This window comes from Cervus canadensis, chromosome 2 (assembly GCF_019320065.1).
Source record: "Cervus canadensis isolate Bull #8, Minnesota chromosome 2, ASM1932006v1, whole genome shotgun sequence".
NCBI lineage: Eukaryota > Metazoa > Chordata > Mammalia > Artiodactyla > Cervidae > Cervus > Cervus canadensis.
In genome coordinates, this window is record NC_057387.1 from 70,798,712 (window position 1) to 70,825,540 (window position 26,829).

The following is a 26,829-nucleotide window of genomic DNA, read 5'->3' on the forward strand; positions in this document are numbered from 1 at the left end:
GGGACACCAGTGCTGGTACTCCTTCAAGGATGAGACCCTTTCCCCAGGTGTCAAGGTCATACTGACTCACTGGGTTCATGTGATCTATTTATTTGCTTGTTTGTTTGTTTTTTGGAAATGTTGAAGGAAGGTATTGCTGACTTTTTTGACGTTCTTTGTTGTGACAAGATATAAAGCTGTGTGAAAACCATGCTTCAGTGGAGCAATTCCTCAGACTTATCTAAGAGGCTGTCTCTAAGGCTATAGTCCTCAATTTGGCTCAAATAAAACTCTCTTTTATTCATATTATACTTTGGTTATTGATTAACTGCATCAAAAATGTAAATGGACGAGGCATGACGTTACTTGCAGTGGGTGTTAGAGTACCAGGCCTACCCACCCTTGTCTATAGAATTGCCGTCTGTGGGGTAGAGCCACATAGGGTGGTAACCCAACACCCACCATCACCCCCCATCAACCTCCCTGCCCCTTCCCATCCCCAGGCCACAACTAATGATTGAATAATACAGGACTATAAAACTCCAAACCCACATCTACAGGGCATTTATTTCAGAGAACGTCCCTTGAGGAGCTGGCCAAGGCAAGACCTTGCCAAGCTCTTATTCAAAATAAATTAAGGACTCCTCTGGTGGTCCAGCGGTTAAGAGTTCGCCTGCCAACACGGGATACAGGTTTGATCCCTGCTCCAGGGGGATTCTACATGCCGCAGAGGAGTTAAGCTCATGTGCCACAACTTCTGAGCCTGTGCCCTAGAGGCAGAGAACCGCAACTGCTGAGCTCACGTACACAACTACTGAAGCCCAAGTGCCCTAGAGCCTGTTCTCCACAAAGGAAGCTACCGCAGCGAGAAGCCCAAGCATTGCAACTAGAGAGTAGCCCCCACTAGCCACAACTAGAGAAAAGCCCATATAGCAAGGGAGACCCAGCAAAGTCCAAAATAAAATTTTATTATAAAAAAATTAAATACTATAAAATTAGTAATGAACTCAGAAATCTCTCATTCCCCAGTGCGGTGCTGTATGCGTTCTATGAGAGGCATACTACTCAAAAGATAGGACTATTTGCAGTATCTGACCATTCTCATGGGAACAAATTTAAATTGATTTTGTGAGCCATGTCGACATTTAATCAAGCGCGGTTATTAAAAAAAGAAATACTGCAATCTGTTCTTCAACAAACCTTCACTTTCTATCCCAAAGCAATTACATTGCATAATTTTATTCAAAGTTTGTAGTTGTATTATGAACCAAGTGGAATCGGGGTTTCTTTAGTTGTGGAGATGAGAATTCTTTTTTAAATATTTACTTATCTTTGGATAATTACTAAGAGAAGTTTTCATATTTTTAATAATAAGACTTTTGTTATCCCTTGATGACTTTGGTTTAATCATGTTTGCCATATTTCTTATTTCTTTTGATACTGGCCTCCTAAGAGAGATTTCTTACGAAGCATTTGTGTTCCCTTTTGTGCATTTCTAAAGTGCATTACAAGCCTTATTTCCTTTTCCCTGAAACTTTCTTTAGGTTCACCTGAGTAATTGATTGTATTATTTTTACTTTACAAAAATACAGGGTGTGAGATTTCTATTTTTGTGTAAAATCAATTTGTTGTTCCCAACTGCTTTCTGGCTCCTCTGTGGAATTCAGGTCATTTAAGGCTATGCTGTTGCTAAAAGGAATGTCTTAATTTTTTTTTTTTTTTTTTTAATGTCAGATTGCATTACTCTCTTATTTACCCCTCACATCTCAGAACTGGCCATCTTTGGCACAATATTCCAAAATAATGGACCACTTTATGACCCTTACCTATAATAGAATTCACTAAAAATCTAACAAAAACGTATAAGGCAGGATTGAATTTTGACTAACATGCCTTATAAAGCAACTCTGAATATTTGTATCCTAGAAGCCTGACCTCATCCAACTTGACCAACATGTGGCTGTCTGGTTATGTTATAAAGCCAGATGTACTATGAAGTGGGGTGCAGTGTTTAAACACCGAGTCATCATCTCAGTGTGAACTGTGCTAATGGAGACATACTTGCAGTTAACCAAAAGTGTAGATAAGCTTCTTAAACCCCAATAAATATAACGGTGCCTTCGCCAGATGGTGAGCCTCACCCAGATGGTGCTGTGAAGATATTTCTTTAGTGATTAACACTTAAATCAGTAGCCTTTAAGTAAAGGATTACAGCAGTCTCTGTAATGTGGGTAGCCCTGACTCTATCAGTCAAAGGCTAAGCAATTCTGCTCAAAAACAGCAACACAGAAACCTTGCCTGAGATTCTAACTTGTCGGCCAGCCCTACAGATTTTGAACTCGAGGTTGCATCAACTCTTAGATGAATCTCCCAGCCTGCCCCACACACATTTCAGACTTACCCTATCCCACCATCACATGATCAAATTTCTTGAGATAGATCTCTCTAAATCTCTCTCACTACATATGCACGCACGCATGCACGCACACACACACACACACACACACACACACTGTTGATTCTGTTTCTCTGGAGAACTTTAATAAAATGGTAGTTACTTATTGCTCATCAGAAACTCCACAGGACTGAATACACAAATGGGCAAAGGAGAGACCATATATAAAAACAGAACTTTGACCTACCATCTGCAGCAACCCCCTCAGAAACCAACTCCTTTTCTACAATAAACAACCTAGGAAGCCAGCTGCTATAAGTCAGTTTTATAGGAAATCTGATTATTATCTTGAGTGACAATCCAGGAAGCTAAACAATTCCTTCTGTAATAATCAGCCCCAAATGATTAAGACTTGATTAATAACTGATTGCTTCCCTAATTTTTGTCCCTGCTTTTAACTGAGGACTAATCCTAGAAAGTCAGATATGCTCTCCATTCTTCCCTGGGAAATCCCATGGACAGAGCAGCCTGGGGGGCTACAGTTCATGTGGTCTCAAGAGTTGGACACCATTTACCAACTAAACCACAACCACCACCCAATCACACAGGATGCCCACATTAAGTCAACCAGCCCAAGCTTTCCTAGGCCAGTAGCCTCTAATCAGGGCACAGGTAAAATCTTCTCTCTTTACACCACAAAGCTTTTCCATTCTTCTGCCTGCCTTTGTTTTTTGTAGCCATTTTTTTTGTTGTTGTTTTTGGTTGTTGCTTTTTTTTTACTATTTATGACAGTAATTTAATGTTATTCATTCAAAAGTTATCTATCAGCTTTAAATATAACATTTGTTTCTTATCCACATTAACAGATATTAATCTTTCTACAATTTCTATGCTCTGCCTTCCTTTGAGTCTGCTAAAAAACACGTGACAGTAACGGACTCCCTTGCAAGCTTAGAATAAAGAGCCTTTGCTTTTCTCATTCAAATGGTCATTTGTTTATCCCCACAGCCATAAGGTACTGAAATAGAAAGAAGTTAATCTTTCAGAAACCGCAAATGGATATAACCAGCCTCAAAATTCTGCTACCCACAGAGACAGAATTTCCAGGTTCCATGTACATAATTTGGAATGTGAACAGTACATAATACATTATTCGGAATGTGCACAGTACATAAAAATATGTATTTTTATTTATTTATTTATTTTTTTACTATGCTCTGTGGTATGTGAGAATCTCAGTTCCCTAACCAGGGATCGAACCCATGGCCCCTGCAATAAAAGCATGGAAACTTAATCACCAGACTGCCAGGGAAGTCTCAATGATAAGTTGTTGTTGTTGTTGTTTTTACTGAAACAAATGGTGATAGCAAACATGACTGAAAGGCTTTAGTACAAATAATTTAAAAAATCCAATTATTTGACTTATGACTTATTGACAATGATGCCCCTAACTATGAAAGATTTTAAGTATTTCTTATTTTAGCCTCAACAAATTAACTGTTTCAGATAAAATTTTCAGAAAAGGGTAATATTTCTCTAAAAATGTGACTTTTGACCTGCCATATATGAATTTTTTACAACTAATCTGCAAACACTAAGATTTGAGCATGATTGTTACACAATTAAGCTTATAAATTAAGTGGCTGAGATCTCTAAGAGTTGGGAATTAAAAGGGCCCAGGGATATAATTTAATGTCATATAGTACAGAAATATCACAATGAGATACATGTGGCAATTAGATTTATTCTTAAAAAAATAGTAAGTACAACCTTAAATCAGTAGAATTTCACAGACTTTTCAGATATTTGATTTTTGGCTTATGATAAGTGTAAACCATTGCTTTGAGTGCTATTTTCAACAATACAAAAATCACACTTGACTTAAGAACATTTATTCAATAATTTAAATTCCTCAGAAAACATCAAAAATGCATTACCATTATATTGTAAACATGATCAATATAAATCTTCAACTTGAAAAAAAGAACACAATCCCCAGTAGCAGCACAAATCTCACCTCCTTCAGAGGCACATGTATATCAAAATTAATAAAAAGATCTGAACAGAATTGACCTGTCAATTACAATAAAGGAAAGAGGAGATTTTTTAAACAGGGATGATCCAAGAAGATTATAGCTGTGAAAGGTAATGAGGTGCCTTAAAATTTTCATTTGAAAATTCTGTGGAGGCTCATTAATGATCCATTCAATTATTCAGATTTGATCATCTCAGGAAGCAATCACCAACAGCAGTTCTGGGATGCTAGTTGCAGCTTGCATTTGGAGGGTGCTGTATTAATGGTGCACAAGAAAAGTATGTTATTAAACCTCCAGGAGAAGACTTCACCTCCTCCAAGAATTCTTTTCTGATGACTACCTTCTTTTAAATCTGCACTTTGGACTGAGTTCCTTGCACATTTATACACATTATTGTAATAAGAGAAGAAAAAACCTTTACAGAGAGAACAGTGAGGACACTCTATAAACATAGTGACTCCCCCCCCCCCCACCATCAAGATTAAGCACACACACACATGCACACACAAACACACACATAACTAAAACAAAACTTACAGCTGCCTTCAAAGCTTGATCTAGATCATCCAGTAGGTCTTGTTTATCCTCTAAGCCCACCGAGAGTCGAATAAGTGTATCACTAATTCCAAGGACTTCTCTGTCGCTCTTAGGCACTGATGCATGGGTCATGATTGCCCTGGAAGAAAGAGTGAGCAAATTTCTGATCACTATACTGTAGCAGTGGAGGCATGTTTCCGTCTCATAAATTGCAATTATTTTCAATTTTTTTTTCTAGTCTAAATATCAAATCCTTCATACATACACCTGCAATGTTTTGTAAACAAAAGATTAAGGAATTGTGAAAATTATCTTTTCTGGTTATGTTTTTAAATGAAAACCATGATCTTTTGTTGTTTTTATACCATCAGTGAGGTATACTCAATCAGAAACTGAAAGTGCCAGTCAAGTGATCGCATACAGGAGGGAAAGACACAGCTTTCGGTGTGTGAATTTTAACACCTACCTGAATGAGGCCCTGGCTGGAAGTCAACACCCCGTGACCATCCAGCTGTACTTATAGAGGCCTCTTGGACCAAGAGCTGGTCAGAATTAATTCTGTTTGGAGCAAAGGATCAGTCCAGAACTGGACCTTCTGAGACAGATCAGGGAAAAGACAACCTAGGATTGCTAGTAGCAATCACTAAGCACTAGGAATTAATTTCAACTCACAATTCATGACACAGAGGCCTCAGAGGATGTTTAAAACCGTCTAGCAACTCACTGTCAACATCAACCTGTGTAAGGGTAGAGCACCTACTGTGGGTCAGGCACTACAGTGAAGCTGGGAAACCAAGAAGAAGGAGATATTATCTTTACTCTAGGTAACAAAGCAGAAGCTAAACACTGTGACAATTCACAAAACAGAACAGTCTACGGTGAGTGTTAAACAAGTATGGACAACAAGGGTTGCTGGAATTCAGTGGAGGCTGAATCTCTGTGGGCTGAGGCATCCTGGAGGAAAGGCTTACAGTCTTACTGAGCACTTGAATACGCTGCCCCCACACTCAACCCTCCCTTCCCACATCCAGCAGAAGGAGTTACTTTCTCCAACCCGCTTCAGGCCCATGGAAAGAAAATCTTAGTAAATGAATATTAAATGAATAACCTCTTTTATGACTCTAAGAAGTGATGCTCATAGTAAATGAATATCCTCTTCTATCACTCTAATGAAGTTTTACATGCAAATGTGCTCCTTAAAAATTTCTGCCTTTTTAGGTTTTTAACTCCCTGAAAGAGAGTGAATACTCAGAAACAAGAACTTAGGCCTCTGGGAGCAAAAGACTTGAGTATGTGAATCTCAGCCCATCCACATACTGGCTGTGTTGGACTTGTAAGTTACCAGTCCTCAAGTCAATTTCCTCATCTGGTACAGTGTTATGGACATTTTACAACCAAGGAAACTAAAATGGAGAGTGGGTAAGTGAGTTTCCTAAGGCCACTGAGCTAACACATGTTGTTAGGCTGCGAGACCGACCCCGTCCCCGTCGGCTCTGCTTCTCTCTCGCTGATTGCAATGCTGCACTGGTTGCAGCATTGTTGGGAGACTCGAAATGGGGAGGACAGAACAGGCAAGCTCTGACCTAAATTTATTCTTCCACTGGCACTGGGGTTACAGCCTAGCTGGAGTGCCCGACGGCCTAGCAACTTTAAACCAAATCCCTAAATAAATCAGGTGAGGTCTACTTTTAAGAGTCTTAAACTAAAACACACTGTATTACTACGAAAAATAAGCCAATTTCATATGCTGAGTGTGCCCTCTTGTGCATCCAGACTTACTAGCAGGCATCTTCCTGAGAGACTAACAAAAACTTCTCTGTCTTACCTTAACCATTTGAATCATTATTTGGGCATCATCTTTTTAAGATTATGAAATTGCCTGAATCTCCCCCATGAACTGTAAACTACTATAACAGGACAGAAAATGTGCCTACATTCTTAATCCCTGACATTCCTCAACACATAGTTATTTCAGAAATGTTTATGAAAATTAAAACATAGAAATATACCATGCATCTAATACAGCTGAAAATTAATAGCTAATGATGTTGATTTATCCCTGCAATAATTATAATATATGTTCACAGAAATTTACCTCCCTGCTCAGTTTTTGAGGCAAAGCCTTGAGAGTGAAGTTGCTAACATATTTCTGTGTGACATTTGATCAATCAGCAAAACTTTCTGAATTTTTGTTTCTTTGTCTGTAAGATAAGTTGCTGGACTCCCTGATCTTAGGTTTCTGTGTTCTAATATCCTCTGGTGCTTTGATAAAATTAGATGAATTAGCTAGGTTAGATAGTGAAGGACCAGGAATACTAAGTTAGATTTGGGGGTTTATCTTGTAGAGCCTTTTACCCCAAAGAAAAGAAAATAAATGGACCTGATGGTAACTAGTAGGGCTCTCCTCTGACAGATAAGAATGTGGAGGTATTTTATTGGAAACACATTTTCCATTTCCCTGGGAGCTTTGAAATCAGCCCTTCCAGTTCAAAGTCTTCAATCTCCCTTCTAGGGCAGAATCGGGTAGAATAAGTAGCCCTGGTTCAGAAGTCAGAGAACCACTGCTGAAATCTTCTTCAGGCAAACAGAGAAGAAAACAAAACTTGGGAAAACACAGCTTACTGATCCCAGTAGATTTTTAACAGGGTCTCCATTCTCTTGAGTTAAGAGTCCACTCCAACTGGACAAGGCCATGCTGCCCTTATTGCTAAATAACCTGAACAATCATTGATTTTATCCTAATCCTTTCTCAAACAATCATTACAGCTGATACCAAAGGTAAAATATTGAGAAAAACAGAAATATACTTACGGAAGCTCAGCAAGACTTTCATATCCTCCCAAGCTCTCAGCCAGAGTAAATAACTATGGCAAAAAAAAAAAAAAATATATATATATATATATATATATATATATCAATTTAGATCTTCCACTAAAGTAAAGATACTAAAAAAAAACTAAAAATAAATGTTTTTAATACAATGACCCTGCAATGCGAGATGGAAAATTGTGGCAATTATGAATAATTACTACAAAATAATTATTACAAAAACTACAAACTGGATAAAACCTTGGAGAAAAAATGAAAATAAAATCCATAACAATGAAGCCATTAACAATTGATCTCACCAATTAGACATACTGTGTGTTAACTTTTAAAACGTTAAAAGTTGATCAAAGTGAATCTTCTATACCTTCCTCATTTGACCTCATACAAAAGTAAACCTTAACATGAGCTCTCAAACCTCAGAATTATTACATTTGAGACCCAGCTCTGTGGTTACCCGTTATATATAAAAATCTCTTAATGTCTATTAAGTTATACAAACTTACTCATTAATATGTACCGTTTATCAAATGAATATACCCATTTAACCCCATCCTGGAGTAGAAGGGAAAAAAACTCAGCTGTTGCATTTAGTGTTACTGTGTATTACAGAATTTTACAAACATGTTAAAAGTTACTTTCACAACTGTATGCAATTAAATGTACACTACTATATTTCTGATTTTAGAAGTGGACAACTTTTAGAACCAGTAAGACTTTGACTAATCTGGCAGCATCCTCTTCTTTTCTTTAGATCTGCAGCATTTAAAACTCAGAGTCTTAAATACATGACTGCATGAACTCAAAGTAAGCCCAAAGCATGCAATTACACAGGCCTCTCTCCCAGGGCTCTGGAGACTCCTACCTCTGTGAACTTTAAACAAAGGCCACCTTTCCCTCACTCCAGGCAGACACAGCCTGAGAGGCACAGGGTTCACGAAGTCATTCCTAGGCTGGATTTCAGTACAGTTTTCAGCAGTGCATTGACACAGTACTGAGGTTTTTCATAACATTTCATTTGAAAAGGCAGTTAGTTCACTAAAAATTTAAAAACAAATGGCTTAGAACATTCTGTCTCTTTCAAATGGATGAAAGCCTCTGCAGAGTTAAGAAAATGAACATGTTCTATCTGCTATCACATCACTCTTGCTTCAAGTGATTTTCTAACCCAATGCATTTCATGCCAAAGAGGCTTGTGGGTGTGACCTGCAGATATAAACACATTAATCTGAGTTGGGTATAAGTGAGAAATAATGAATATCATAATGCTATAAGAAGGCCTTAATGTCTATAAATTAAAAAACGATTTTGTAAAGTTACCTTTAGGTTCTTGAGGAAAGTTTCAGCATGTTGAAGAGAGCCCTTGATATAAAAGGTGATCATCCCCGGGCAACCTGTGCACTGACGCTTGGCTAGCTCATGCTGAGGATGAGAAGGCAGCCCTGTAGTCATAAGGTATAATGAATGTCTTATTTCAGAGTCAAACATGTAATTTCAGGACAACAACAACAAAAAATCACTGTTCATTTAAGTCAACTACAAATAAGGCTAATAACAGGCTTTATGCCATGTTCACATCTGACCTCTTGTTCTGGCCCCTGTCTATCTTGTGAAAGTGGTTCAGTCGTATTCAACTCTTTGCAACTCCATGGACTATACAGTCCATGGAATTCTCCAGACCAGAATACTGGAGTGGGTAGCCTTTCACTTCTCCAGGGGATCTTCCCAACCCAGGGATTGAACCCAGGTCTCCCGCATTGCAGGCAGATTCTTTACCAGCTGAGCCACAAGGGAAAAACCAAACTGCCTTCATTTTGACCTATCTTTTCTAGTCTCTCCTCACTCTAGCCATGCCAGCTTTCTTTACACCAGCAGCACTGTACTCTTCTTTAATCTTGGGACTTTTGCACATGCTATCCCTTTAGCCTGGAACATTCTCCTGCTCACTTCCCCTTCCCATTGTTAATTATATCCTCTGTAATTTCTTGCTTAATATCTGTCTTATCCATCAGGCTGGCTCCATGAAGAGAAAGATATTTCTTTTGTTAATAATTGGATCCCAGATCCCTGTACAAAGCCTGTCCCATGGTTCGCAATTGATAAACATTTATTGAAGAAATCTGAATTGCCTCGTCCAGACCCTTTTAACAAATGCTAACCGATTTCCTCAGGGCACAGTCCAAAACTTTTCTCCCTCTCTCCATTCAAAACACACACCAGTCAACAACTCTTTACCTAGTGTATATATTAGGGCATTTAGTCTCATTTGTATTTCTGCCTTGACTTACCTAAATGCCTTAAAGGTAGGGATCAAGCATAATTTTCCTTTACACCCAAGACTCCATGAATGCACACCTCAAAAGGGTTTAAAATAACTATTTACTTATGACCATGACAATATAAAAGTCTGATAAAATAAATTCAAAGAGTAACATGTAAGTCTGCTAACTCACATTAGCACTTACAGATGTTGTGAGAAGTGAAGGAATTCCAAAAAAGGTAAGAGAATTTCAGGGGAATTTTGGTATCAAGTTTTAACTTGGTAAGCATGAAGACTCAGTGTATATCAGATAAAAGTTAGAGCTAGTACAGAACAGCAGATTGATAAGATTATAAGCAAATCAACCGGAAAGTGCAAGGTTGTAATCCTGGAATGTTGTTGTTCAATCACTAAGTCGAGTTCAACTCTTTTCAAGCAGAGTCCAAGCATCCACTAGACTATTAGACAACTCTAGGCTAAAAAGCACATCTATCTTCTTTACCATCAGACACACATAAAGCAGCACTCAATGATAAGTGGACAACAAAAAAAAATACATGAAAGCACCTAATTTGCAAATGTTACATAAACAGAATGCAAGGGATAACATGTAAAATCCTAGAGTAACCACATGTGCTTAGAAAGCAGATTAACATACCGGGATAAATAACCTTTTCCACCTGAGGATTCGACTCCAAAAACTGAGCAACTGCCATTCCATTTTCGAAATGCTTCTCCATGCGGACCTGTAGAGTCTTCAGACCTCGATTGCAGAGGTAACAGTCAATAGGAGATGGAACTGCTCCAAGAGCTGCAAAATGAATATGTCCTGGGTTAGTTTGAAGGTGAAGATGGACCCAGAAAAGCCTCTCACCACTCTTATTCATCATAGTGACTATAGGAAGCTAACGACAAAGCCCAATATTTGAGTTTTAGTGGGAAAAATTAATATATCAAATAAGAAGCATGATAATGAGGCATAAAAAACATGCTTAGAGAAATGGGCTTTAAAATGAGAAGGGAACTGAATATCCTAAAAACGAAGTATAAACACAATCACATAAATTTTTCAAATATGAGCATCAATAGTCCTTTCCATGATTTTAATAAAAGGACGCACTGCACATAGCTTAATCTTGTATTTCTTTAAAATAGTATTAAAACACAGAGAGAAAATAGCAGTTCAGCCCCTATTATTCCTGGGTGTTCTACCAACATTCTACTAATATTTAGCTTCTGTCTAAGTCAGCCTGTGGTTTCCCAGGCCTCCAGGATACATGCCTCATTCCTTCTTTTCATAAATGAAAGGAACTTAGCACACAATAAATTCTGGTTTCCTTCCTCAGTGCCCCCTTTTGTTGCTCTAACATTTATTTCCTAGAAGGGGATTTTTATTCCTAATTATACTGATCTCTGTCAAATCACATTGGTTAAAATCAAGTCTTTTTCAATAAACCCTTATCAACACCTGAGATATAAACAATCTAAACAGAAAACAGATATTTAGATATCTGTTGAAAAATACAAGTTTATATCTTAAGTACCATTTAAAATTAGATATCATTCCATATATAAAAGGTATAGTATAAGAAAGCCATTATTCCAAATGTTTAAAAAAAAAAATCCATTGTCTTAAAACTAAAAATTCACTTGGGCTTTACCAAATTGTGATCAAAATTGACATGGATTTGAAAAATAAGAAAACATCCCTTGGCCATGTTGTAATGCTCTATTATGCTATAGTTGCATTTTTATAACCCAATTTTCCTTTCCTCTAAAAAAAAAATCAGAATTTTCCTTCTATTCCCCATTTCTTCGTAAATTAGTGGAATGCTATCACTTCACAACACTTAGTGGAAATACAATATCAAATGTAGTCACTTTGAGAGCACAAGGGGAAATTCAGGCTTTTTAATACTTACAGTTTTGCAAGAAACGGAGCCTATTATGAAGGCTCTCAGAATTCAGCGACACTAAGCCCATTACAACATCACTGTGGCCTTAAAACAAAACCAAAAAGCTTTAAGTTAAAAAACAATGTATAAACATTATTCCTCAGTTTATAATTTCTAAAATTAGACTTTCACTTGAAAAAAATCTCTGGGAAAAAGCCTTATAGAATAAGTTTAAATACACTTTACTCAATTTGATAGTAACAAAGGCTATATCTAAAACAATAAAATTAAACTCTTAAAAAATATGTGTTTCTTTGAAAGCTGTCAGCAGGATAAAATCTTTTACAGTAAATTTTAATCCTTTGCTGATATATCATTAGCATAGTTTTGTCTGCTATAAATGAAGTCCTATATTTAATCAAAGGATAATTCTCTAACTTTCTACATGTGTCAGAGAAAATTTGTATAATAGTAGAAGAAAAAGGACAAAAGGATAAAGCCTTATGCTATTATCATCTATCCATGGAAAAGAATGAAGTGTAGACTATGTGTGTCTTACCATTCATGTATTTTGTTGCTGAATACATACAAATATCAGCTCCCAGAGACAAAGGCCGCTAAAAAGGAATTAAAAAAAGGTTTTTATTTTAAATGGGAAATCACTTGAAAATATCCTGCATTACTTATCTATTTACTATTGTAAGTTCCACCCCTATTTTAATTTTTCAAAAATACGTACATCTTAAAATTTTCCAGGACCTCTATTTACCTTTCCCTCGATATCATCTTTCCCTTTCCTCCCTCACACCAAATAAAACTACAAAAGTATTGGATTCATTATTCAATCCAAAGGCAGACATTTTCTGGAAACAGCAGATAACTCAGGTCAACAGGCCATCTGAACTTGTCTCTTTAGCGCAGTTGCTGACTAACCCCTAAATTTATTACCTACAGAAGACACGCTGGCATTTTATGACTCAGTAAATGCACAGAATGGTTAACACAAACACTTAGCAATTGTTATGTCAAGTAAATGTAAAACTAATTTGCTTGGGTTTTTAATCATTAAAACCTTACACTGTATGCTGTGGTTATTCATTTATTTGTCATGATCTTGACTCTTAATTACTCTTTTATTATTCTAGTTTTGTCAAGTGTAAAATCACTTGTACAGAAATGTGTTTAGATTGGTTTCCCTTACCCAATTTTCCTGCAAAGTAGTTCTTTAGTCTTAGATGTCTTTGTTTACAGTGAAAATTAATAACCAAGTTATTCACTAACCAATATAATATCAACATCTTTTCATTTAAAATTTCTTGAAAATAAAGTGTGTGTATGTGCAGGTGTGTGTATGTGCAGGTGTGTGTATGTGTGTGTGTTTAACCTCACCACTTGGAGGCTGGGGGACTTTTCATTTAAGGTCTCAAAAACAGGACACTTTAAGTAAAGTACGGCTCAAAGCACTCTGTACATATGTGTTTGCTCATCTCCAAAGTGATGGGTCAAATTAGACGATGTGTGAAGACTGTTCCAGGGCTAACATTCTGTAAATCCTATGGTTAAAACGAAAAATAAAAGCCTGTAACTAACATCTGTTGATCTCATTATGCTCCAAAGATCATGTTAAGTATTTCACATAACTTAGTGAAGCAGTGTTCAAAAATACTTCAACTCACTAAAATCAGTATGTTTATGACTCTAATTGTACAGAGAAGGAAAAGGAACTGAGAAAAATAAAATAGATCACTCAGATTTTAAAAACTGGTAGAGTCAGAACTCAGACTACCAGAATCCAGAGATTCTACTCTGAAACTTTATGCTGGTATGTCCACTTTGCCTTTTGTGAGACTTGCAGAAGATCAAGAAGACAAAAGTCAGGAAAAGAAAGAACATACCCAGTTTTCATGAGGGTAAAACAAAGAGAGGATCTTTTCAGAAGATTTGCTTTGTAGAACCAATGCATGCGGTTGCCTAGGGACAATGTGACTCTGACTAATTCAACTGGAATGAATCCAGATTGAAATGAAGTCAATTGCAGTCCCTGGCAAGTGGAATATGATGTGAGCTTCAGAAAAGTGGAAAAACTGGACCTATTTTAGTGACAGTAATATGAGAAAAAGGGCCAGGCCTGATGAGTAACCTGGACAGGCTCAAGCTAAAACAATTCATGCAATCTCTTTGAGAATATACAGGACTTAGGATGACTCAGCCAGAGCAATCCCCTGCTATATTAACTGCCCTACTCCAAGTGGTAGATGGAGTAAGGAGCGGGTATAAAAACTCCCAGAGTGAAAATCACCTGGGACAAACAGATGATGCCAGGAGATTTTTACTTGGAAACAGACTGCTTTACTTGAGATAAGACTCAGCTGAAGCGGTATCACAAGCCACAGGGAGGAAGAGGGCGCATGAAACTGTCCGAATACAACGCAACCAGGAAATGTGTTTCAGGAAAGAAAGACAAAACACAGTAGTGCCTTCTGAATAAAACGGACTAAAGCATCTGGTCCCATCACTTCATGGGAAATAGATGGGGAAACAGTGGAAACAGTGTCAGACTTTATTTTGGGGGGGCTCCAAAATCACTGCAGATGGTAACTGCAGCCATGAAATTAAAAGACGCTTACTCCTTGGAAGGAAAGTTATGACCAACCTAGACAGCATATTAAAAAGCAGAGACATTACTTTGCCAACAAAGGTCTGCCTAGCTAAGGCTATGGTTTTTCCAGTGGTCATGTATGGATGTGAGAGTTGGACTGTGAAGAAAGCTGAGCGCCGAAGAACTGATGCTTTTGAACTGTGGTGTTGGAGAAGACTCTTGTGAGTCCCTTGGACTGCAAGGAGATCCAACTAGTCCATCCGAAAGATCAGTCCTGGGTATTCATTGGAAGGAGTGATGCTGAAGCTGAAACTCCAATACTTTGGCCGCCTCATGCGAACAGCTGTCATTGGAAAAGACCCTGATGCTGGGAGGGATTGGGGGGCAGGAGGAGAAGGGGACGACAGAGAATGAGATGGCTGGATGGCATCACCGACTTGATGGATTTGAGTTTGAGTAAACTCCAGGAGTTGGTGATGGATAGGGAGGCCTGGCATGCTGCGATTCATGGGGTCACAAAGAGTCGGACACGACTGAGAGACTGAACAGAACTGAAGGTGAAAACAGCTTTGTGCAAACTCCCAGGGAGTCAGTCCCTCACATGGAGGCAGCAGCCTGGGCCAACTTCAGGGACCCATAACAGAAGAAGGCAATGTAAACTGCTGAGCTTGTAAACATCCGCCTAATTGAAGAGCTGAAGAAAATGAGCTGGGGTTTTAGGAACTCTACAGAATACAGGTGAACTACAGGAAGTGCAGTAAGAAGGACCACAAGGTACAGACAGAAAGTAAAGAGCAGGGAGATGGTAACTCTTAATAAGGAAAGGAAATAATTAAGTTACTCAGGGAAAGAGAGGTAGAACATGTGGAAATGGCAGACAAGTAGGCAATTATAGAAAGATTCCCAAGATGATCTACCAAAAGGAGCAAAACAGAAAGGAAAAAGTACAAGGAAAAAAAGAAAGGGATTGAGGATGGATGGCAGGGTTTGAGTTGGAAAGAGGTGTATGAAGAGGGATAAGTAGGAAAAGAGTTTAAAAGGAGAATGATAAAGGAGCTGCAGAGATACAAGGTGATACATAGAATAGGAATTTATGATGCAAGTCAGGTAAAGATACATAAGGCCAGGAATGGTCTATGAAACACGGAGAGAAGACAAACTAGAAAGAAGGAAGGAAAATGGAGAAATAACAAAAGGAAAATGGAGAAATAACATCTGTTTTACCTAGCTACCCTTGCAAATAAAGGAAAAGAAAAGCTATACTCAATGACATTTCGGTATACGATGGACATCTGCAGGACTTACAATGACATGTATGTATGTAAATATATACACAAAACTGACTTAGAACCAACACATAAACGTTGAAGTCCCTACTATGTGTCAGGCACTGACATATACAATCATATAATAAGGGCAGGTCTTCAGAGAGTTTACAGATAACCGAAAAGCTTTAATGAAGATAATATTTAAAAAATACAAAGTCCCATACAATATACTAGCCTAGGGTTGAAAAAATATCAACTAATGGTAGGAAAGATCCAATTTCAATTCTTTGTCTAATCAATAATTGTGATTAGGTTTCATGTAACTTAATATAAAGAAGTCCTTCCTCTCCTAATTACAAGTACCTGTGTAGTCTACCAATTATGCCAAAAATATTACTTTCATTTACCTGGAAATATGCTGACATAAAAGTGTTATCCACAACCAAAATGATGTCTCCATGTTTATGGACCGTATGTGCACAGGCTTCAATGTCAATCATCTTCAAGCTAGGGTTTGTGGGGGTTTCAATCCAAACAAGCTAAAACAATTCAGTAAATGACAACAGTTTGCAAAAATACACTGCACAAACATATATCTCATGCACTGTAACCATCTGGGAGGCTACACGGGAAGACCATGGAGGATGAAGTTTAAAGGTCTGAATCTGAATCCTAGCCCCATGAATTTCTGAAAGGTCATCACACCTAAGTAACTAACCCTCTACGTGCTCCCAATTTTTCATCTATACAATAAGATTGATATCATTTACTTTATACAGTAGTCATAAGGATCAAATGAGATAATGTACATATAAGCAGAAGAGCACTCAAGTTAATCACTATAATTATCTTCCATTAAAAAGAGGATGAATTCCAAAGACATATTTCAAAGTCTGGGAATTTTGCTCTCAAAGATAAACAAAAGATTGTGTAAGATTACATTCTGGAATTTTCAGTAAAGAGAACTATTTGATGCCAAAAAATATTATGACTCGTAACTTAAATAATGTCAGATGCACTAGAAACTACAAAATAAGTCCCCAGAACCTGAAGAAGAGCATAGGTTTTTGAGTGAGGAAGAGAAGTGATACATACACAACAAAAAACGTGGCCACAGCTCACTTAAGAGATGGTATCATATTATCTGTCTATTCCAAAACCTAGCACAATCCCCACATCATGTATGTTTGATAGTTATTGAAAAGACCAAAGAACAGAATTCTATTTGTTAAAACAAGCTGCTACTATTTTGATTGATATTATCTACTGTGCTTTGCTTTGCTTCATTGCTCAGTCGTGTCCAACACTTGGCGACCCCACGGACTGTAGCCCGCCAGGCTCTTCTGTCCATGGGAATTCTCCAGGCAAGAATACTGGAGTGGGTTGCCATGCCCTCCTCCAGGGGATCTTCCCAACCCAGGGATCAAATTCAGGTCTTCCGCATTGCAGGCAGATTCTTTACTGTCTGAGCCACCAGGGAAACCTGACATTATCTACAGCTTTCTTTTTAAAAGGGTTGATGATTCTTTCTTCATTGCTTATATAAATGAGCAAGTGATCTGGTTTAACACTCATCCTATTTTAGAGTTTTACCATAGAAAAGATAGGGTAGTTAAAATAATGCATATTCTACAAGAGCAGAATTATTTGAGAACCTATAAAAATTTATTCCTGGGTAAGAATTTATCATTCCCATTCATAATTTTTAAAAGTAATTAAAATAAAAATAAGTAAATAAATACAAAGTAGATTTTACCTAGACTTAAAAAATCTACTTTAAATGATGAGGCAGATATATCAGGGGGGGGAAATGTATTAATTCAAGTTGGTAAGGAACCACTACATAAAGTTCTGCTGACAAGAATTAATATACACACAATTTGCTTTCCTCCCTTAGAAAGACTCAGACCATCTATTCTAATATCTTTTCTCCCAAAGAAGAAAAAAAAGAAAAAGAAAAAAAAATAAGTTCCTTTGAAAACAAACCTTAATCACTCAAAGAGCACCCTGGAGTTAATCTTCAAAGTAATTTGTATGAGAAAAAGTTTTCTCTTTTTTAGCATTCACAGCAACATAATCTTGAGTACAAACCTTTTAATCATTAGTAAAAAGTTGGAAAAGGCTGACAGTTATAAAAGACGCTGGTCCTTCTTTTCCCCATGCAGAATTTCAATGAGGTGCCAAGAAAGAAGATCACAAATGCCATTCATTCCAGCACAAAACACCTTCCAGTGGCATACAAGCCTTCCTAGGACGGAGGCTGAGGATCGCTTGTGGCCCTTCTGTGCTTCTATTATTTTGCTGAAGTATCCTTCAGATCCCTTAAAGCTATGCTTATTAGGATTTGGGAGTTTACAAGCTTCCTTTCTGTAATCCAAACTCTGAGATGACTTCTGTTACCAAAACTAGCTTGGTAATGCAGTTAAGAATTGTCTGCTTTTGCTAACAAATTTTTTAACTGTCATCATGTATTGAGTACCATAATAAGGATTTCCCATGCCTTATTATCTCTGGAGGAGGGCATGGCAACCCACTCCAGTATTCTTGCCTGGAGAACCCATGGGCAAAGGATCCTGGCCGGCTACAGTCCATGGGGTCACAGAGTTGGACACAATTGAGCGACTAAGCACAGCATATGCCTTATCTCATTTAATTCACCCAACTACCTTTTAATAAAGCAGGTAAATTACCCCTATTTAGTAAATGAAAGAAATGAGATTTTGATTAGATAATTTGCCCATGATAATACACCAACTATGACATAGAATTAGAATTTGAATCCCACTACCGAATGCATGTACCTAATCATTAGGCTACAGTACCCAACAGAAGTCAGACCTATCCGAATCTTGATGGCTTCCAATGCAGGAAAACCGGTTATTCAGATTTAAATTATGCCCTCAAGTAAACAGAAATGATGAAAATTTAAAAATCACAAGGAAAACAGACAAACTGAAAACTGAGTTACCTTGGTTTCTGGTGTAATAGCTGCCTCTAGCAATTTGGTTTTGGAACAATCAACAAAAGAAATCTTTAATCCAAATTCAGTTGCCACCTGCCTGAAGTACCTGTTTGTACCTGAGGCAGAAGAGAATCAGATAAAATGAAAAAGAATACTGTATTCAGAAATATTCATTCCTTAAAAGTATAAACACTTTAAAAATATGAGGACGTGTCAATCACCAAGATAGAAACAACCAAAAGCAAGTCTACTTTATTTGAACAGCTGGACCTCCCTGTATGCTAAAGAATGTACTCAGTGGCTCAGTTGGGTCCATGCGATCCCAGGGACTATAGCCCTCCAGGCTCCTAGGCTCATGGGATTTTCCAGGCAAGAATACTGGAGTGGGTTGCCATTTTCTCCTCTAGTGGATCTTCCTGACCCGGAGATTGAACCTGCATCTTCTGCATTGGCAGGTGGATTCTTTACCACTGAACCACCTAAAAAATATAGGGCTTATATTTTAAATTAAAAGTATAAGAGTCAAATAAAACACACTTGATACCCACACCAAGTGGCATGAAGCAGAAAATGTTTAACAGTCTCTACTCTTCAAACATAAAGTGGTATGCTCCCTAAAACATCAATATTTCTTTCTAACAATTCCTTCCTAGTACTTACGTCTAAAATAAATGAACCAAAGTCAATGAAATGTTCAAAGTAAATTTTCAGACTGATTATACTTTGGTAATAGAAAAGAACTAGTTATTATCCTTTGTACTTTCTCAATCTTTTTGTTATATGGTTCTGAAAGCTTTAATAGAAAAATGAGATCATGTAAACCAAACAACTAGAGTTTTATAGTGAAAGAAGATAAATCATTCCATTCAGAATAGTTAATTTTATAAATACTGGTCTGGATTTAAGGTTTACATATGCAAAATTAAAGAAAAGTTTACCATTATTGACAGTGAACCAAAAAAGGAAAAAGAATTTTATCATCAAAGACTCACTAGACCTTTGGTAGACTGTCCCTAGGTAATTTAAGATTGAAAAAGAATGTAAAGAATTGTTAAAAAAAAAAAATCAACAGCAATTTTCAAGATTTTGTACCTAGGTTTATCAAGAGGTTTTAATAGTGCATTATAATAGCATCTAAAGGTTTGATTTTTCTATAATTTCAATTCATCAAACTATCATAGGGAGCTATGATAAAATATAAAGCTTTTTGATTACTAAGAGTAAGTCTCTTCCTTCAAAGAACTCACAGATTTAACTTGTTGTTCAAATAGGAGATAGATAAAGTGATAATATTCTAGAAGTGATCTTTTAATTATCTGGAAGCATTTGGAATATACATGTACATTAAAAAATTTTTTTTGCTGCTGTTTTGAACGCAAAAATCAGTCTTACTTAAAGATAAGGGCAACTTGTTTTCCTTACCTTCCCACTTACCACTTTATATAACTAGCATTTAAACAATTTGGAATAAAAGTTCTTAAATTTGTATCCACAGATAGGCTACAAAGAGTAAGGCCCTTGGACCTTAAAATTAAAATGATAAATGTTGAGTATAGTCTTAAGCACATTTTTTGGAGAAAAAGGTCCATAGCTTTCAAAGGGTTTTCAAAAGGGTCCCTAAAAAAAATCAGGGGGCAAGGTGCTTAAGAGTTGGTTAGGGTTAAGCCCTTTGAGAATGACCTGGACTATAGACATTTTCACTGCAGGCAAAAATTTTAAATTATAGTAGAACACTCTCTCTCTAAATACTATCTTCTCTCGAGCAGTGTATGTCTCAAATAGGTTCATCCCAGCAGCTTAAATGGGCTTCCCAGGTGGCGCAACAGTAAGGAATTCACCTGCCAATGCAGGAGATACAAAAGATGTGGGTTTGACCTCTGGGTAAGGAAGATTCCCTGGAGGAAAAAATGGCAACCCACTCCAGTATTATTGCCTGGAGAATCCCATGGACAGAGGAGCCTGGTGGGCTACAGTCCATGGGATTATAAAGAGTTGGACACAATTCAGTGACTGAGCATGCATGCAGCAACTTAAATAAAATTGTTATTAAACAATCAGTCTTATAAGCAGTTCTAGAGCATAGACCCCCGGTGTTTCTGCTCCTCTATCAAATGTGGAACAGCATGGAGGTGTTCATCATATTTTGAAAAGATAAACAATAACCCAAGTAGCAATGTTAATATAATTCAGGACCCAGTTTATTGTCTTAAATAACAGCTGAAACAGCATGAATGAGAGGTCACCTACCTCCATACACATCATCCATACAAATAATTTGGTCTCCTGCTTTTAAGAGGTGGGTAATAGTCACAGTGGCTGCTAAACCTGAAGCAAAGGCCAAACCTAAAATAAAAACCAAGCTAGAGTAAGCCAAAATGCTAGACCCATAGGTTAAAAACACCTACAGTATTTATTTGCGTTGCTTAAATCCCTCTCTCTGCTGACTGAAGGACAACTATCACTACTGAGTCATCAGAAATCCCCTGATTAATACCATTACAAAATCCTCCCTTCTATTTCAAAAATAAAAAATACCTAATTCTGCTTTGGTTATAACAACATCTCTCTGAAAAGCTTCAAAGAAATAATTGTTTTTCTGAGTCAAAAGATCAATTGCCAATTAAATTACAGTTTAAAAATATCAAACTCTAAAGAAGTTTCAAATTTTAGGAACAGAGCTAAGATGTGATTCATTCTTTAACTATATGATATTCAATTGAGCAAACATTTTAACAAAATTCAAAATCATACCTGAGATATCTGACAAATTTAATTTAAAAAAATTTTTTAATGTGGATTCTCTTATAAACATACGTGATCTGGAATCACATATTGAATAAAAATAGTGAAATTGAACAGTAAAAAAAAAAAAATAACTGGCATTGTACATTAGACCCTGTAAAGGAAAACATCCTACAAAACATCAGTATATCACCTTGATGATAAAAAAAATCACCTATGACTGATAGATGGGATATCCAGTTAACTTGAAAAAGGTAATTATTTCAAAATTTTCTCAGAAAAGTTGAGGTTGGTATTGCAGTTTTCTACTAGGCAGATTCACAGTCCAACCACGAATTCATATAGAAAGCTAACCTTAAAATCCAATTCAAAACAACCATGTTTTCTGCAGTCCACCTGTAAAGTGTCTAGCATATGAACCATCAGCTTTTATACCCTCTGTGGGAAATATTCCTCACACAGTATTAAATTTCAGAAATTTGGTGTTTAAAACATTCTCTCATCTAAAAAAAAGAAACCTCAACAACTTATGTTAATATATCTAATTCCTACACTCTTGCTGTGAGAAAATTCCTAAGACTCTTATTTTCTAACTCATTATTCTGCCCTCATTTAGTATCATTGGTATAAAAAATACAAAGATGATTTAACAGCCATCCATTCTATTCACTGAAAGAATACAAGATCTGAGGCGTTAATTCATAATCTCTGAAAGCACAGTATCAAGGGCACCTGGCTATTGCAAATGTCCCTTGGTCCTATTCTCGGGCCCCAACAGCAGCTGATATGAGATTCCCTAGAACTTACTCATCAATTTCTCATATTTTTAAAAGCCATTTATACTTTTTTTCCTATGGAATGACTATTCAAATCTTGTGTTAATATTTATATTGGTTACCTTCCCATTAACTTGTAAGAGATTTTTATATATTGAAAAAGTAGCCCTCTGCTTAAAACACACACACACACACAACAGCAGGTGAATGAACCAGAGCATTAAAAGGTTTATGTTCTCATGCATGGTGTTATAAAACTTGGTTAATTTGTATCTATTTATATTGACAGCTCCAAGTGAAGAGTGAATTTACATGAATACTAAGTGACACATTCTGCCACTTTGCCTCTATTCAGATTTACTTTCACTTTGTAGCTACACGTATACATATGAAGTCCACCGTGCAACCTTGGGCAAATAATCAATGTCTTAGAAAAATAAGAGTTTTGAACTAGCTGATTTCCTTATTTCTTTCCAATTCTACATTCCATGCCTCTATGATTTTCTCTATATAAGTAAGAATGAATTCTAGATTTTACAAACTTTGAAATGAAAATCACTTACTGTACTTAGCCCCATCCAGTGCCGCCACTGCTTTTTCCAAGCAATTTCGGGTGGGATTTCCAGAACGGCTATACTCAAAACCCTGAAGGAAAGAAGTCAGAGTTCACCCTAAGAGATTTAAATTTATTATCAGAGTCTTAACACGAACATTTCCACAACTACAGGGGCATCCTACCATAAGGACTTTCTGTTGTTTATCTATGACATGTCTTGCCATTAGACACAAGAATGAGTGTTATGGCTATAGTGGTAAGGAGAAGCTCTGAAGTCAGCCAAACTGGATTAGAATTCTGTGTCTGCCACTTAGGAGCTATATGCCAATAGATAAGTTACTTAATATTTTCCAGAATCAATCTCTAGACCTGTAAAATGGGAATAAAATACAGGTATCTAGTTCATAAAATTGACATGAAGATAAAATGAGATAATGTATAATAACTTCTCTGCATGATGCCTGGCATGTGCTAACCACTGGAATAAATGGTAGTTTTTATTATTAGCATTATTATTATGTTAGACTCACCTCTACCCATTAATCTAGGGGTATTAGGAAACAGGAATCACCTGAATCAACAAAGTAAACCTATTTATAACCTGCATATCATTTCCTAAAAAATAAGTGATGCAAATTCTGTTTAGCATCCAGCAGGAAGATATGCTTACAAATGCCTGAAGTTCAGGTCTTAGTTCTACAAAAGTGACTCAGAAAAGGGAGTCATTCTCAGCAAAACAGCTCTACACAATCCTTTTTTAAAATTTGCATTATATTCCTTTTACACATATGGTACTATACTAGCTGAAGTCATCCAGTCATTTTATTTGATATTTATTTTTATTGAGGTATAGTTGATGTACAATATTACCTTGTTTCAGGTGTACAACATAGTGATTCACAATTTTTAAAGGTTATATTCCATTTATAGTCATTATAAAGTATTGACTATATTCCCCATGTTGGTACTAAGTATTCTTATAGCTTATTTATTTCATATTGTAGTTTTTAACCTCTTAATCTCCTGCCCTAACTTCCCCCTCCCCCTTTCCTCTCCCCACTGGTAACCACGAGGTTCTCTATATTTGTGAGTATGGTTTTTTCTTGTTGTTGCTATAGTGACTAGTTAGTTTTATTTTTTAGCTTTCACATGTAAGTGATATCATATAGTATTTGTCAGTCTCTGTCTGTATCCAGTCATTTTATTTAATCCTCACAACCTGCTCTGAAGAAACTAAAGCCAAATGTTACCAGGTATGTCAGAGCCAGAATTCAAAACCAGGATTTAAACACTGACTAAAAATCCTATACATACTTTTCTCCTCCTGCTTCATACAGCACATAACAAAACATAACCACTTTTTACACCTGGTTCTGATTCAGGAGCTCCCAGTACTAGTTACACACACATGTGCGTGCATGTGTGCTAAGTCACTTCAGTCATGCCCAACCCTTTATGATCCTATGGACTGTAGCCCGCCAGGCTCCTCTGTCCATGGGGATTTTCCAGGAAAGAATACTGGAGTGGTTTGCCATACTCTCCTCCTGAGGATCTTCCCAACAAAAACACATATATTACATAAATGCATATATAATCTGCGATTTATTTAGTTTTGTGGCCTTGTTTGTTGCCATGTTTTTGACAAACTGAGTAGGCATATTTTATAGGGCTCCAGGATATCCTCATCACTCTCCACCATCGCCTCCTTGATGAGACCTGCAGCTGTACTCCAGATGCAAAAAAACTGTCTGGAATCATGTGGCTACTGCCATGGAAAGGTAACCTATATCTTCCTAAATATTCATGGCAAAGATTTTAATTTGTGGAGAGAAAAGAAGCATATTTCAGTGGCAAATTCCCACACTATCACTCATTCAATGGTTTTCCAAATGGAACTGAAGAATTAGATGCTTCTCATTTCAGTTCCTTGATTCTCTTTAGTGCTCTTAACTGATACATTAAAGGCAGTAAGAGGAGTTTGGAGGGACTTCTCTGGTGTTTCAGTGGTTAGGACTCCCTGCTTCCACTGCAGGGGGCACAGGTTTGGTCCCTGGTTGGGGAACTATTAATAAGATCCCACAAGCAGCACGGCATGGCGGAAAAAAAAAGAGGAGTTTGTGGATTTTATCACCTGGTTGGCTCTCTGAAAACATTTAGTTATTAATATCATAGCTAAATTATTAACTTTTGCATTAAATATTAAAGCTTGGGCAGCTACACGTTCATGAAGGCTTACACTGGGAAGAAGCTTGAAAGACAGATGTGTACACATTTTGATTACAAGTTACAATAGCTCAAAGTATCCTAAACCAGTTGTAGAAATGCCCTTAGAACTCCACCTCACAAAACAAAGGGTCACGTCTAAAAGAACTTCCTCAACTTATATAACACCCTGAAGAGGTGTTTGAAGTATTGATACAACCAAGGTTTTAGATCTACAGAGTTTATTTAGTTACATTTGACACCTGAACAACTCTTGAGTTAGGGTGCCAACCCTCTGCTCAGTGGAAAATCCATGTACAACTTACAGTCGGCCCTCCATATCTGAGGTACATGTGAACACTGTGAAACTACTAAGCAATTATAATGTATCATACCATATAGCTTAACTTACATATCAACAACTTACATGGCAAGTACTATTATTAAAACATTTATTTACACAGGATAAGTTAAATTACTTATAAGTAAGTAGATAAGTTAAATTACTTCCTCAAGACTGCCCAGCTCAGAAGAGGAGCTGTTAGAATTCAAACCTAGGGCCTCTGACTACAAGATTTATGCTCTTAATCACTAAGCCACACTGATGCAATGGGTAAGATTGTTGCTAACATAACTGTTAGTACAGCACAGTGTGGATTAAAGCCCAAGAGTAGACGGTGTTCTAGAGCAAGAATGAATCCCAGCGCCATTACAGTGGCCTTTGCAATAGATGCTTGATGTCCCTAAACCTCAGGTTTTTCATGAGAGAAATGAGAACTTAGTTCAGAATAGAATTGCTGTAAGGATTATCTGAGGTAATACATGTAATACATATGATATAATGTAGGTATGTACTCATATCTGGCATACAAGCAGTATGAAAGACATACATACATGTGTCTGGCATACAATACTATAATAACTATTGGAATAATATTGGGAATTAATAGCTATTGGGAAGGATCTTGATTCCAGGTGAGTTATGACTTAGTTTTTTAAGTTGACTTCTTACTATATCTTTATAATTTTTGTTGCTCACGGTAACTCAAGGAAGTTATGACAATTTTGACCTGCAAATCTGCCCTAATCACATGAGTATCAGTCCAAATCTATACAGCAAGTTAGACAAACTGTTCCCTCTAGTCCTGCTTATCAAAAGAAATGTGATCACGGAACCATCCAATACAAAGCTTTACTACAAGGAGGTTTACAGGTATCATCCTTACAGTAAACATCTTTCGTGATAATACACAAATTACACCTTACAAATTACTTGCGTGCTTCTTCATTTACAGGCCATCTCATCTCTCTTTTACCGCCCAACACTGGACTGCCCCAGACACACCCAGCTCACCGAGTGCTGGCCAGGAGCCCCTTGCTTGAACGTGGTGGACAGCGAGATGGGGGGCACTACAGCCTGGGAGGTCCATTGCTCCGGTTCTTGGCCCACGTGGATGGCCTGCGTGGCGAAATGCTGGAACCTAGGCAGGAATCCGTGTGGGGAGGCTTCTTTTTCCTGCATGCTGAGCTGCGAAGAAAGGAAAGAGTAAAAGAGCGAGGAAGATAAAACTATGAAACGGATGCGTCAGAACTTGAAAAAGAAGAATCAGGTGAATGGGAGGTAAAGGCACGCAGGGGGATTCAGCTGCGAGTGCACTAGAGCCGAACCCTACCCCGCTGTAGCTGGGACTTTATTAACCGGCCGGTAGCGTTGCTTCACCCCGGGGCGGAGCCAGCACGACCCAATGAGCGCAGGCCCCAAAGCGGCCCCCGCTTCTCATTGGCTGGCAGCAGAG

At 37.3% G+C, this 26,829-nt stretch overlaps 1 protein-coding gene across 2 annotated transcripts; it reads right to left on the bottom strand.

The window, feature by feature from the left end:
• Positions 1–4,098: 4,098 nt before the first annotated feature.
• CTH (cystathionine gamma-lyase) lies at positions 4,099–26,732 on the bottom strand. Of its 2 annotated transcripts, XM_043460984.1 has the most exons (12): positions 26,388–26,730; positions 22,839–22,920; positions 21,005–21,100; positions 18,764–18,873; positions 16,203–16,334; positions 12,488–12,545; positions 11,956–12,033; positions 10,692–10,844; positions 9,094–9,215; positions 7,759–7,811; positions 4,948–5,086; positions 4,099–4,663 (listed from the first exon to the last, which is right to left on the bottom strand). In XM_043460984.1, the coding sequence occupies exons 1-12, from the start codon at positions 26,553–26,555 to the stop codon at positions 4,637–4,639; spliced, it is 1,218 nt and encodes a 405-aa protein (XP_043316919.1). In that variant the 5' UTR covers positions 26,556–26,730; the 3' UTR covers positions 4,099–4,636. The 2 variants fall into 2 exon arrangements, with proteins under 2 accessions (XP_043316919.1, XP_043316918.1); XM_043460983.1 differs by having other exon boundaries at positions 4,099–5,086; positions 26,388–26,732.
• Between the last annotated feature and the right edge of the window lie 97 nt (positions 26,733–26,829).

Bases quoted from the DNA above. Each gene is read 5' to 3' on its own strand.
- CTH (XM_043460983.1), bottom strand. From the start codon at position 26,555: ATGCAGGAAAAAGAAGCCTCCCCACACGGATTCCTGCCTAGGTTCCAG. The intron at 12,034-12,487 runs GTAAGACACACA...TTTTGTTTTAAG, and splicing joins AGCAACAAAATACATGAATG to GCCACAGTGATGTTGTAATG. The intron at 7,812-9,093 runs GTAACTTTACAA...TTTTTGCCATAG, and splicing joins CTTTCCTCAAGAACCTAAAG to TTATTTACTCTGGCTGAGAG.